Below are 14,475 nucleotides of genomic sequence, written 5' to 3'. Positions count from 1 at the left end.
GGGTGCATGATGGGGGCATTATATATGAGGGGCACATGATCAGGGCATTATATGTGAGGGGCAAAGAACGGGGCATTATATGTGAAGGGCACAGCACAGGGGGCAATATATGTTAGGGGCACAGGGCATTATTATGTGGGGGAAACAGGACGGGTCATAATTATTATATGTAGCGGCACAAGATGGGGCATTTTTACTATATGTGAGGGCACAGAATGTTCTGCATTTCAGAAGTATATTGTAGATTATGAGGAATTTCTGGGTTGGTACATTTATTTTATCGGCAACAATACATTTGTGTATTTTATTCAGAGGGTGCACTGCACAGCAAGTTATATTCAGAGAGTGCAGTGTGTGGTACTATTATATTCAGAGAGTGCAGTGTGTGGTAGTATTATATTCAGAGAGTGCAGTGTGTGGTAGTATTATATTCAGAGAGTGCAGTGTATGATAGTATTATATTCAGAGAGTGCAGTGTATGATAGTATTATATTCAGACAGTGCAGTGTATGATAGTATCATATTCAGAGAGTGCAGTGTGTGGTAGTATTATATTCAGAGAACGCAGTGTGATAGTATTATATTCAGAGAGTGCAGTGTGTGGTAGTATTATATTCAGAGAGTGCAGTGTGTGGTAGTATTATATTCAGAGAGTGCAGTGTGTGGTAGTATTATATTCAGAGAGTGCAGTGTGTGTTGTAGTATTATATTCAGAGAGTCCAGTGTTTGGTAGTATTATATTCAGAGAGTCCAGTGTTTGGTAGTATTATATTCAGAGGGCACAGTGTGTGGTAGTATTATATTCAGAGGGTGCAGTGTGTGGTAGTATTATATTCAGAGGGTGCAGTGTGTGGTAGTATTATATTCAGAGGGTGCAGTGTATGATAGTATTATATTCAGAGGGTACAGTGTGTGGTAGTATTATATTCAGAGAGTGCAGTGTGTGGTAGTATTATATTCAGAGAGTGCAGTGTGTGGTAGTATTATATTCAGAATGCAATGTGTGGTAGTATTATATTCAGAGGGTGCAGTGTGTGGTAGTATTATATTCAGAGAGTGCAGTGTATGATAGTATTATATTCAGAGGGTGCAGTGTGTGATAGTATTATATTCAGAGGGTGCAGTGTGTGGTAGTATTATATTCAGAGAGTGCAGTGTGTGTTGTAGTATTATATTCAGAGAGTCCAGTGTTTGGTAGTATTATATTCAGAGGGCACAGTGTGTGGTAGTATTATATTCAGAGGGTGCAGTGTGTGGTAGTATTATATTCAGAGGGTGCAGTGTATGATAGTATTATATTCAGAGGGTACAGTGTGTGGTAGTATTATATTCAGAGAGTGCAGTGTGTGGTAGTATTATATTCAGAGAGTGCAGTGTGTGGTAGTATTATATTCAGAATGCAGTGTGTGGTAGTATTATATTCAGAGGGTGCAGTGTGTGGTAGTATTATATTCAGAGGGTGCAGTGTGTGGTAGTATTATATTCAGAGGGTGCAGTGTGTGGTAGTATTATATTCAGAGAGTGCAGTGTATGATAGTATTATATTCAGAGGGTGCAGTGTGTGATAGTATTATATTCAGAGGGTGCAGTGTGTGGTAGTATTATATTCAGAGAGTGCAGTGTGTGGTAGTATTATATTCAGAGAATGCAGTGTGTGGTAGTATTATATTCAGAGTGCAGTGTGTGGTAGTATTATATTCAGAGAGTGCAGTGTATGGTAGTATTATATTCAGAGGGTGCAGTGTATGATAGTATTATATCCAGAGGGTGCAGTGTGTGATAGTATTACATTCAGAGGGTGCAGTGTGTGGTAGTATTATATTCAGAGAGTGCAGTGTATGATAGTATTATATTCAGAGGGTGCAGTGTGTGATAGTATTATATTCAGAGGGTGCAGTGTGTGGTAGTATTATATTCAGAGGGTGCAGTGTATGATAGTATTATATTCAGACGGTACAGTGTGTTGTTTATTCAGGGGATACAGTGTGTCAGAATTATATTCAGAAGGTATGTGCCAGTATTATATTCGAAGAATACAGTGTCTGGCAGGTTTATAATAATTATTGTTTTCATATAGAGGATCAGAATCGTAGTGAGGAGCCATCTGGGCGTCAAGTTCTGCTGAGTGAACATTTAGCTGGAACAAGTCCCGTGGTAAGTACATCTGAATTAGATATGGAAAGACTATAGAGAAGACGTCACCTGTAATCACTAATATCATTCTGTATCCTCCTGTGTGTGTCCCATCAGAGCTGGAGTCACTTGTAAGTTCTGCAGTAATGATGGGTGAAACAACAACTCCCAGCATCCCCTCACCACTGCTTAGGTCATACTGGGAGCTGTAGTTTTAAATGGTAAAAACTTCTTTAGCACTTTCCCATTCTGTGGCAATTGGTATATTTGATAATTATTCTGACATGTGAACATGGCCAAAAAGTCTTAAACAAGGTTAGGACTGTATGATACATTTAATAATATTGTAAGTTCCGTAAGCAACATCTTATTTTCTGTCCGCCAACACAAAATACTCTAATAGTGCCCCTCCCGAGACTCGACTCTGGATCCGCCCCTGCGTCCAAGGGAGTTCTTCCGTCGGCAAATACCCCATCCAGTTTCGTACCCTCGCCTCTGAGCTATCCTGGAACAATGAGGCCCTCTGCGTGACCTTCAAGAAAGGCTTATCCAGTCACATCAAAAAAATTCCTGCTACCCTATCTGAACTAATCCAGTTGGCCACCCGCATTGATATGCGTTTTTCTGAAAGTCGCCAGGAGCTCCGCCAGGAAAAGGACCTTGATCTCTGGGTACCTCTCTCCCAGAATCCTCTGCAATCTACCCCTGTGCCTCCCGCCGAGGAGGCTATGCAAGTGGATCGGTCTCGCCTGACCCAAGAAGAGAGGTCTCGTCGCAGAGATGAAAATTTGTGCCTGTACTGCGCTAGTACCGAACTTTTCCTAGTGGACTGCCCTATTTGTCCTCCGCGTCTGGGAAACTCACGCACGCACCCTGTTCACGTGGGAGTGGCGTCTCTTGGCATAAATTCTGCCCCTCCACGTCTGACTGTACCTGTGCGGATTTCTCCTTATGCCAACTCCTCCTTCTCTGCTGTGGTCTTCTTGGACTCCGGTTCTGCAGGAAACTTTATTTTGGCCTCTTTCGTTAATAGGTTCAGTATCCCAGTAACCCGTCTCGTCAAGCCGCTCTACATTTCTTCTGTCAACGGAGAAAAATTGGACTGCACTGTGCGCTACTGCACAGAACCCCTGCTTATGAGCATTGGACTGCATCACGAGAAAATTGAATTTCTTGTCCTACTCAACTGCACCTCTGAAATCCTCCTCGGTCTGCCATGGCTCCAACGTCATTCTCCCACCCTTGACTGGACCACCGGGGAGATCAAGAGTTGGGGTTCATCTTGTCTCAAACAATGCCTCACCTCTGCTCCCACTTGTCTAACTCCTGAGGTTCCACCCTTACCGGTCCCTCCCAAGGCTTACCAGGACTTTTCTGATATTTTCTGCAAAAAGCAAGCAGAGATCTTACTTCCTCATAGCCTCCTTCCTTGTACCACTCTGCCCCGTGGCAAGCTTCACCCTCTGCCCCCCCTCCCCATTCCCACTTCTTCTGAAGTTCCTGCCGTAGATGAAATAACCCAGGACTTCTCCGTTATCTGGAAGGAGGCTCAAGAGTCGCTCCCACTGGCCTTGTCTCGTATGAAGGGACGAGCAGATAAAAAGAGGGGGAGACCTAAGGGGGGGGGTACTGTTACTGGGACCCGGAGCACTCGTGGCGTTCTCCTCTCTGCAGCACCCCGATCAGACCCGCTGACCGGGAGCGCTGCACTGTCACTGCCGGCGGGGATGTGATCCGCGTAGCGGGATGCGCCCGCTCACGGGTCGCATCCCAATCTACTCACCTGTCCCGTTCCCCGGCTGTCACGTCCTGGCGCGCGCGGCTCCGCTCTCTAGGGGGAGCGCACCGGCTCTCTAAGATTTAAAGGGCCAGTACACCACTAATTGGTGCCTGGTCCAATCAGTGTTAATTAACTCCTACCTGCTCCTTGCTTATAAAAACCCACTTCCCCTTCCTGTCCTTGCCGGATCTTGTTGCCTCAGTGCCTAGTGAAAGCGTTTTGTGTGTATGCCCTTACCAGTGTTACCAGACCTTCTGCTGTTACCCTTGACTACGAACCTTGCCGCCTGCCCTGACCTTCTGCTACGCCTGACCTCGCCTCTGTCTAGTCCTCCTGTCCCACGCCACTCTCATTAGTCAGTGAGGTAGAGCCGTTACCGGTGGACACGACCTGGTTGCTACCGCCGCAGCAAGACCATCCCGCTTTGCGGCGGGCTCTGGTGAAAACCAGTAGAAACTTAGAACCGGTCCACCGGTACGGTCCACGCCAATCCCTCTCTGACACAGAGGATCCACCTCCAGCCTGCCGAATCCTGACATCTGCATTATAAAATTGACGTGTTTTTACTTTTGGAAGACACCAGAGGGCTTCAAAGTTCAGCAGCAATTTTCCAATTTTTCACAAAATTTTCAAACTCAATATTTTTCAGGGACCAGTTCAGTTTTGAAGTGGATTTGAAGGGTCTTCATATTAGAAATACCCCATAAATGACTCCATTATAAAAACTACCCCCCCCCCCCCCCCAAAGTATTCAAAATGATATTCAGTCAGCATTTTAACCCTTTAGGTGTTTCACAGGAATAGCAGCAAAGTGAAGGAGAAAATTCAAAATCTTCATTTTTTACACTCACATGTTCTTGTAGACCCAATTTTTGAATTTTTGAAAGTAAGCACATACGTCATATGTCTATGTAAATTGTTCGGCGGGCGCAGTAGAGGGCTCAGCAGTGAAGGAGCGACAAGGGGATTTTGGAGAGTACGTTTTTCTGAAATGGTTTTTGGGGGGCATGTTGCATTTAGGAAGCCCCTATGGTGCCAGAACAGCAAAAAAAAAACACATGGCATACCATTTTGGAAACTAGACCACTCGGGGAATGTAACATGGGATAAAGTGAGCCTTAATACCCCACAGGTGTTTCATGATTTTTGCAAATGTAAAAAAAAAAATAATAATAATTTTTACCTAAAATGCTTGTTTTCCCAAAAATTTAAAATTTTTAAAAAGGGTAATGGCAGAAAATACCCCTCAAAATTTGAAGCCCAATATCTCCCGAATCAAAAAATGCCCCATATGTGGGTGAAAAGTGCTCTGCTGGCGCACTACAATTCTCAGAAGAGGAGTAGTCACATTTGGCTTTTTGGAAGCAAATTTTGCTCTGGGGGCATGCAACATTTAGGAAGCCCCTATGGTGCCAGGACAGCAAAAAAAAAAAAAAAAAAAAAACACATGGCATACTATTTTGGAAACTAGACCCCTCAGGGAACATAACAAGGGGTTAAGTGAACCTTTATACCCTACAGGTGTTTCACGACTTTTGCATAGGTTAAAAAAAAAAACATATGTTTTACCTAAAATGCTTGTTTTCCCAAAAATGTTACATTTTTAAAGGGTAAAAGCAGAAAATAGCCCCCAAAATTTGTAGCACAATTTTTCCCGAGAACAGCAATACCCCATATGTGACCCTAAACTGTTGAAATAATGCCTTGAAATACGACAGGGCTCCAAAGTGAGAGTGCCATTAGCATTTGAGGCCTAAATTAGGGACTTGCATAGGGGTGGACATAGGGGAATTCTACGCCAGTGATTCCCAAACAGGGTGCCTCCAGCTGTTGTAAAACTCCCAGCATGCCTGGACAGTCAGTGGCTGTCTGGTAATACTGGGAGTAGTTGTTTTGCAACAGCTGGAGGCTCCGTTTTGGAAACAGTGGCGTACCAGACGTTTTTCATTTTTATTGGGGAGGGGAGGGGGGCTGTGTAGGGGTATGTGTATATGTAGTGTTTTTTACTTTTTATTTTATTTTGTGTTAGTGTAGTGTTTTTAGGGTACAGTCACACGGGCGGGGGTTCACAGTAGTTTCTCGCTGGCAGTTTGAGCTGCGGCAGAAAATTTGCCGCAGCTCAAACTTGCAGCCGGATACTTACTGTAAACCTTCACCCATTTGAGTGTATCCTGTACGTTCACATTCGGGATGATCATCCAGCTGTTGCAAAACTACAACTCCCAGCATGCGCTGACAGACTGTACATGCTGAGAGTTTGTTTTGCAACAGCTGTAGGCACACTGGTTATGTATCACTGAGTTTGTGACCTAACTCAGTGTTTCACAACCAGTGTGCCTCCAGCTGTTGCAAAACTACAACTCCCAGCATGTACGGTGCATGGTGCACGGTGACTGCTGAGAGTTGTAGTTTGCAACAGCTGGAGGCACACTGGTCGTGAAACACTGAGTTAGGTAAAAAAAAAAACTCTGAGTTTCACAACCATTGTGCCTTCAGCTGTTGCAAAACTACAACTCTCAGCAGTCACCGACAGCCAACGGGCATGCTGGGAGTTGTAGTTATGCAACCAGCAGATGCACCACTACAACTCCCAGCATGCACTTTAGCTGTTTGTGCAAGCTGGGAGTTGTAGTTATACAACAGCTGAAGGTACACTTTTCCATAGAAAAAATGTGCCTCCAGCTGTTGCAAAACTATAAGTCCCAGCATGTCCATAAGGGAATGCAGGGAGTTGTGGTTGTCTGCCTCCTGCTGTTGCATAACTACAGCTCCCAGCATGCCCTTTTTGCATGCTGGGAGCTGTTGCTAAGCAACAGCAGGAGGCTGTCACTCACCTCCTACTGCTGCTCCGGTACACAGGTCAGTCCCTCGCCGCCGCCGCTCCTGGAGCCCCGATCCCAACATTGACGCGGGGATCGGGGTCCCCAGCTCCCGGGGCCGACGAATCAGTGCCACCTCACCCCTGCTGGCTATGGCTGTTCTAGGCCGTCAGAGACGGCCCCGATCAGCCAGTAATTCCGGGTTACCGGGTCACTGGAGACCCGATTGACCCGGAATCGCCGCAGATCGCTGGGCTGAATTGTCCAGCGATCTGCGGACATAATGACCTCCCTGGGCGATATGCCGCGATGCCTGCTGAATGATTTCGGCAGGCATCCGACTCCGGTCCCCAACCGGCTAGCGGTGGGGACCGGAATTCCCACGGGCGTATGGATACGCCCTCGGTCCTTAAGGACTCGGAATGCAGGGCGTATCCATACGCCCTATGTCCTGAAGAGGTTAATGGTATAGAGAACTGTGTCTAGTGCATTAACTCTGTGATTTTTTGCCCATTGAAACCAGTAGGCCCATTGTGGTCTATGGGGAAAAGCTGCTGAGTTGCCCATAGCAACCAATCAGATCACTTCTTTCATTTTTGAAAAAGCCTCTGAAAAATGAAGGAAGCAATTTGATTGGTTGCTATGGGCAACTCAACAGCTTTTCCAGGAAAGTAAAGTTTAACCACAACACTGTAACACTGTCCACCCTGGGACTCGAACCAGTGACGGTCTCCCATCCCACTGTACTGCCGAGACTGTCCTGCTTATCTTACATGCAGTGAGATCCCTATAGACCACAATTAGCCTATTGGTTTTAATGGACAAAAAAATCACAGAGTTGATGCACTAGTCACAGTTCTCTATACCATTAATGAAGGGAGGGCTCAATATTCGCAAATATGCGCATATGTGCATAAATTTGCGCATATGCGCGCAAATTTTCACATATGTGCAAACAAAATAAGCGAATATTCGTAATTACGAATATATAGTGCTATAGTCGCAATATTCGCAATTAAAATTCGAATTGCGAATATTCGTGAGCAACACTAGTCTCTGCAAATACAGTGAAGGAGTTTAAACATGCATGGGATAGGCATAAGGCTATCCTTCATATAAGATAGGGCCAGGGACTATTGATAGGATTCAGATTATTGGGCAGACTAGATGGGCCAATTGGTTCTTATCTGCCGACACATTCTATGCTTCTATACTGTATGGATATTAGAAAAATGGTTCCAAGCTCTTATTTCTTTATTAAATTCACTACTTTGGGGCAGGAAAGCACGTTAGCTGAGCACGATGGGGGTTGGGCACTTTTTTTTTTTTTAGGTACTTTTTAGCACTAAAATTGCAGACTATTATGAGAAGGAGGGAAAACGTAGTCCTATTTTTTCTCTCTAAGGGTATGTTCACACTACGGAATTCCCGCGGAATTCCACGGGCGTAATTCCGCGAGCCGAATTCCGCGGTGTGAACTTAACATTAGTGTGAATGGGTCTCCGCGAGACCCGTTCACACTGCGGAATTTCAGCGGCGGACAATTCCGCCGCTGAAATTGTTCCGCGCAAAGAAAGAACATGTTCATTCTTTGCACGGAAGTCCGCGAGCACTGCATAGCTGTCAATGGTGACAGCTCAGTGCCGCCCGGTCCTACCGCCGCCGCCGGCTGCCAGTCTGAATCTCCGCTCACTGAATTCAGCGAGCGGAGATTCCGTTCACACACTGTAGTGTGAACATACCCTAATGGGTCGTTATAAGGATATTTTTGAGATTTTGGAAGCTGGGATACTCACTACACCCATGCATATATATATAATAAAGTATGGGAGGAACTTCAAATTTTTTTTAAATCACATGGAGTTTTGACTTTACTTCATTATGGTCGAATAAAGCACTTAAAGAATTCCTTAAAATTAAAGATTCACTCTTTTGGATGAAAAGGAGCTTATTTATGTAAATCAATTATACGCTTTAGGTCAAATAAAGTCGTTTGAAGAGATAGCCCATAAGTGTGTGGGGGGAAGACAATCAGAAACATTGTTTTTTACAAATAAGTAACACAGATCATAAACCAATAAAAGGAGAGTTGAGGAGAGTACATTCACATCCCCTTGTTGAATTAATGAGAGGGCCCCCTGTCCCTAAACCCATGACAAAAATGTATGAAATGTTGATGCTATCAAGGGTAGATGGGAAAGGGACTTGGGGGGGGGGGGGGGGGTTAGGTTCAGATTCATGGGGCAGAGCCTTTGTAAACTTGAACTTTACATCATATAATAAGGCCCATGTAATGGTACAGTCTGAGATTTTGTATAGGATGTATTATACTCCATGGGGATTGAAGCGTATGGGCCTCAGACAAGATGCAAACTGTCCAAAATGTCAGATAGAGGATGCTAACTTTTTTTGTATCTTATATGGAATTATTCCTATATTCATACATTTTGCAATCATCGATGTTATTGAAAAAAGGTATAACATTAAGATCGAACAAGACCCTTAGAGGCTTATCCTTGGAGCAAGTTTAATTAGACTATTTCCTTATGCGAAGTTGCTGTCTGGGCATGCTGGGAGTTGTGGTTCTGCATCGGTTGGGGGTACACAGCTTGAAGACCACTGCTATAGAGGGTGCAAATGTATTTGAGCCCTGGAACTCAAATAATGTGAAATATGAGATGATCAAAATGGAGCCCCTGCACTAATTACTTGGGTTCTGAGGTCTGTAAGGTCCATAGTAAAAACATCAGGTTCTGTCTATAGAAGATACTAAATCATGGCAGCTCAAAGAAACAAGCAGTCATTCTGACATGTCACATGTGATGTCATAGACAGCTGGAGTCCTGATATTCCACTGACAGCCGCCCGAGCCTTCAGTCTGTAATTGTTCCAGTGAAATTAGTGAGAATAGTGAGATTAGCGTCTTCTTCTTCTACTTGTCTGAAATGGAGCTAAAAGGACTGGGGTTCGTCCCCCTCCTGTTGGCGTTTTGGTGTGCGGCCTGGCTTGCCACCAGCTACATCATGACGGTCGTCCTCGGCCATGCAGCCTCGCCACTGATGAGCATCAGGTAAGATAAACAAACACATGATTCTTATTTCTTGGGTTGGGAGTGAGGAAATATCCATAATAACATTGGTTTCTTTTCCTTCACAGTGACGTGGGAAATTTCTTTCCCGAAAGCATATTATTCAGAATTGGATTCATAGGGACGTCCATTGGCACTTTGGTACTAACCTTTCTTATTTATAAGTATATGGTTATGCATACTGAAGAGTTCAGGGGTCATCAGGTCCTGATCCAGAGGATCCTGCTGGCCATTGTGTGGGCCTCCTGTTTTGCCACAGCTGTTATGCATGTATTGTCCCCCGAAGAATACCCCAGGATACACTTTGTCAGCACGATAATTTCCATTACATGTGAAGCCTTATACTACCTTGGGCAGTCCATCCAAATGTATAAATTACCAGGAGCAAAAAAAGTCATCCACCATAGTAGATGCACCTGCTGTGGCCTGACTTTTGTCTGTGTAGTTTTCTATTTTGGATATGAAACATTAAAGGAATTATTCCATAATGATGAAGACTGGGACGAGATCCGTGAAATCCCCATCATAATCATCGAGTGGGTGATGCTTCTACTGATCCTGATAAACATCGTGACCTATTATTCCACCATGCAGAGGTTATTGTTGACCGTCTCCAGAAACAGCTGCACACTCTCTCTTAGAGTAAAAATTGATGACTTCGGGGTGTAGACCACCACGGGGGCCATCAAGTGGACTTCTGGGAGAGATACTGCACAGGACACGGAAAACATCTAAAGAAGAATAACTGGGGGACTATAAAAAATAAAAAAAAATTATAAAAAAATATTGGTGTGTGAAGTGTAATACCTAGTTAGAAAAACAGAATCAAATTCATCATTATAACCCCCTCTGCATTACCCTGTTTATTATTTTTCAAGCAAGCATTTTGTTTTAATTCGTCCACTCTCTGGCGTGCTCCTTGTATAAGGGGTTTGGGATACCCTTTCTGTTTAAAACGATCCTCCAGGTTATCTAGTTGTTGCTGGCATTTTTGTGTGGAAGAACAATTCCTTCGGATTCTTTTCATTTGACCGAATGGAATGTTCTTCTTCCATTATTTAAGATGGCAACTGTTAAAGTCGAGGTATCTGTTTGCATCCACCTCCTTAAAATAGGTGGCAGTATGCGAACAGCCATCCTAAATATAGTACAGGAGATCACGGGGCCCCCCAGCGGTCGGACCCCCCTGCAATCTGAAACTTATGCCCTATCCTTGGGACAGGGCCGGACTGGGGATGAAAACCAGCCCTGGAAATTACTGTATACCAGCCCCACAGCATTGTGTCATTGTGCCGGCAAACGGCCACCGAGCACAGGCGTATCACTTTGCGTGGCTATACATATATATATATATATATATATCACAGAAGGAATACACCAGTACTTTGCCAAATGTTTCAATAAAGTGGTGTCAGCGACCAAGACCTGATCATAGTCCACCACAAATTCAAAAACTAAAATGGCACAACACTCCCTTATAATCAGGACCGGTTTTAGGCTTAGCATGGCCTTAGGCAAAATCAAAAGTGGGGCCCCAAAAGTTGTAGTAGTGCACTAACTAGATTTGAACATTTTTGGTCACTTCAAATACTATGAAAAAAATATCTAAAAAGCTATTGAAAAGTCCCATCAAAACAAAAATGGTACCGATAAAAGCTACAAATCACAGCGCAAAAAATGACCCTCACATCCCTATATACAGAAAAATAAGAGTTATAGGGATCAAAATAGTACAATTTTATATTTTTGTATAGTTCCCCCCACATTAGGTAAAGAGTATAGCTCCCCCACATTAGGTGTGCAGTATAGTTCCCCCACATTAGGTGCAGTATAGTTCCCCCACATTAGGTGAAGTATAGTCCCCCACATTAGGGGCAGTATAGTTCCCCCCACATTAGGTAAAGAGTATAGCTCCCCCACATTAGGTGTGCAGTATAGTTCCCCCACATTAGGTGCAGTATAGTTCCCCCACATAAGGTGCAGTATAGTCCCCCACATTAGGTGCAGTATAGTTCCCCCACATAAGGTGCAGTATAGTCCCCCACATTAGGGGCAGTATAGTTCCCCCACATTAGGTGCAGTATAGTTCCCCACATTAGGTAAAGAGTATAGCTCCCCCACATTAGGTGCAGTATAGTTCCCCCACATTAGGTGCAGTATAGTTCCCCCACATTAGGTGTAGTATGTTCTCCTACAGACATACAGCCTTCAGCCATATACAATGTATGGCTGGAGGCTGTATGCCTGTTTACTGCCCCACTTGAGTATTCCGACCACCGCTCCTGGGTCACGATCTACTGCTATGGCCTATGGGCCATCCCGGTCACGATCTACTGCTATGGCCTATGGGCCATCCCGGGAGCAGCGGTCGGAACACTGAAGATGACCGCAGGTCACTTACCATACCCGCGCGTCCTCCTCACTGCTGCGCTCTGCTGTACTGTTGCTATGGGCGCACGCACGTGATGTCAGTGCCGTCACTGCGTGCACTTCCTCCCAACGGCCCCAGCGTTTTTAAAGTTAATGCGGGGCCACTATGAAGTAAACGGGGCATCCTTGTGTCCTGAAAAGATTTTTCGGGACACAGGGATGTCCCGAATGTGACGGGGCCCCCCTGCGGGCACGGGGCCCGGAGCTGGTCACTGTTTTAAAGTGGCAACGGCCGGACTGCTAATCTTTAACAAGAAGCCAATGCTGCGGCCACTTTAAAACAGTTGCGCCCCCCCCCCCCCCCTACTGAGCAGCCGGCAGTGGGCCCCCTAGCCAAACCCTTGATCTATCTTTACATTAGCCATAATGGAGAAGGGGGCTGGCTGTGTGGTTCAGACCAATAACTAAGCCAATCCCCTTGATCTATCTTTACATTAGCCATAATGGAGAAGGGGGCTGGCTGTGTGGTACGGACCAATAACTAAGCCAAACGCTTTATCTATCTTTACATTAGCCATAATGGAGAAGGGGGCTGGCTGTGTTGTTCGGACCAATAACTAAGCCAATCCCCTGATCTATCTTTACATTAGCCATAATGGAGAAGGGGGCTGGCTGTGTTGTTTGGACCAATAGCTTAGCCAAACCATTGATCTATCTTTACATTAGCCATAATGGAGAAGGGGGCTGGCTGTGTGGTTCGGACCAATAACTAAGCCAATCCCCTGATCTATCTTTGCATCAGTCATAATGGAGAAGGGGACCGGCTTCACTATTGAACTGAGCAAACAGCCTTTAAGCATATCACTTGTCACCTGCTGCTATAGAAAAGGGATTTTTGGATAAGCTTCTTTTCTGTATCTAAACAAACTTTGGAATGCAACAGGACTGGCAATGATAGTGGGATAACAGGGAGGCTTTAATATGGAAAGTATATTAGTGAGCGTAATTTTAATGAAAAAAATATTTGAATTATTTTTATCTGGCTCAGTACAATGCAAATATCTCATGGGATGTGTGGGGATGCAGCTTAAAGGGGTACTCCGCTGCTCAGCGTTTGGTACAAACTGTTCCGAACGCTGGAGCCGGTGTGAGGTGAGATTTCCGAACCAATGCAAAAGTCGGACCACTCCTCCCCTCAGCTCTCGGAAGTTTTCCCAAGCTAGAGCGAGGAGGAGCGAGGGCAGAGCTCAAGGTCGCACGTCTGCAGGAGATAATTAAGCCACGCCCCTTAGGTTCGGTAATCTCACCTCACACCCCTCCTGGAGGATGCAGCTCTGCAATACACACTTCCTGCTGTGGCTTATTTTGACCGTGCAAACTTGCGACCTCACCGTGCTTATGTCCTCCCAAGACAGAGCAGGGGGAGGTGAGGAGCTGTGCATGCACGTCCTCTCTCCGCTCCCCCTGCTCTGTGTTTTCCCCGTGCAAACTTGCAACCTCCCGTGATAGATTAGGTCCTCTGGAGACAGAGCAGGGGGAGGGCTACGTCCTCCATCCTCGGGGAGTGGTGTGAGGGGAGATTTCCAAACTAAGGGGCGTGGCTTAATTATCTCCTGCAGACGTGCGACCTTGGGCTCTGCCCTCGCTCCTCCACGCTCTAGCTTCGAAAAACTCCGGAGAGCTGAGGGGAGGAGCGGTCCGACTTTTGCATGGGTTCGGAAATCTCACCTCACTCCGGTGCCGGGAGCTTGTGATGTCATAGCCCCCTCATGACATCACGCCCCGACCCCTCAATGCAAGTCTATGGGAGGGGGCGTGACAGTCGTTACACCCCCTCCCACAGACTTGTATTGAGGGGGCGGGGTATGACATCATGGGGGGGGGGGGCTATGACATCATAGCTCCCGGCGCCGGCTCCAGCGTTCGGAACAGTTTGTTCCAAACACTGAGCAGCAGAGTACCCCTTTAACTCCAATTTTTTGAACAGGACTGATTTGACTATGGCAGTGTTTTCCAACAAGGGTGCCTCCAGCTGATGCAAAACTACAATTTCCAGCATGCCTGACCAGCCTGTGTATGCTGGGAGTAGCTTTGCAATAGCTGGAGGCACCCTGGTTGGGTAACACTGGCCAATTGACCATTTATGAGACCTTATACAACTTTCTAAAGGGTGCAGAATTGTACAGAACCATAAGAACCATAAAATGTCACTGACTGAAGTTTGCGGGACCGTACTCTACCTCTATATGCCTCCAGTTTCATATGGCAGAATATAGATACTGTAT

At 45.5% G+C, this 14,475-nt stretch overlaps 1 protein-coding gene across 7 annotated transcripts in view; it reads left to right on the top strand.

The window, feature by feature from the left end:
- Positions 1-14,475, top strand: part of MMP20 (matrix metallopeptidase 20) — a 109,161-nt gene that overhangs the window by 36,409 nt on the left and 58,277 nt on the right. For 2 of the 7 annotated variants that reach the window (XM_056561558.1, XM_056561561.1), the window contains one exon: positions 2,078-2,154. The exons of 3 other annotated variants lie outside the window; for them this stretch is intronic. In XM_056561558.1, the coding sequence (XP_056417533.1) occupies positions 2,078-2,154 (77 nt within the window). Of the gene's footprint in view, positions 1-2,077; positions 2,155-9,026; positions 9,803-9,888; positions 9,962-14,475 lie in introns of those variants that run through there. 2 more of the 7 variants (XM_056561559.1, XM_056561571.1) reach the window with 2 other exon arrangements.

Source organism: Hyla sarda, chromosome 2 (genome assembly GCF_029499605.1).
Source record: "Hyla sarda isolate aHylSar1 chromosome 2, aHylSar1.hap1, whole genome shotgun sequence".
In the NCBI taxonomy this organism is placed as follows: domain Eukaryota; kingdom Metazoa; phylum Chordata; class Amphibia; order Anura; family Hylidae; genus Hyla; species Hyla sarda.
This window is presented reverse-complemented; position numbering and strand designations above follow the sequence as displayed.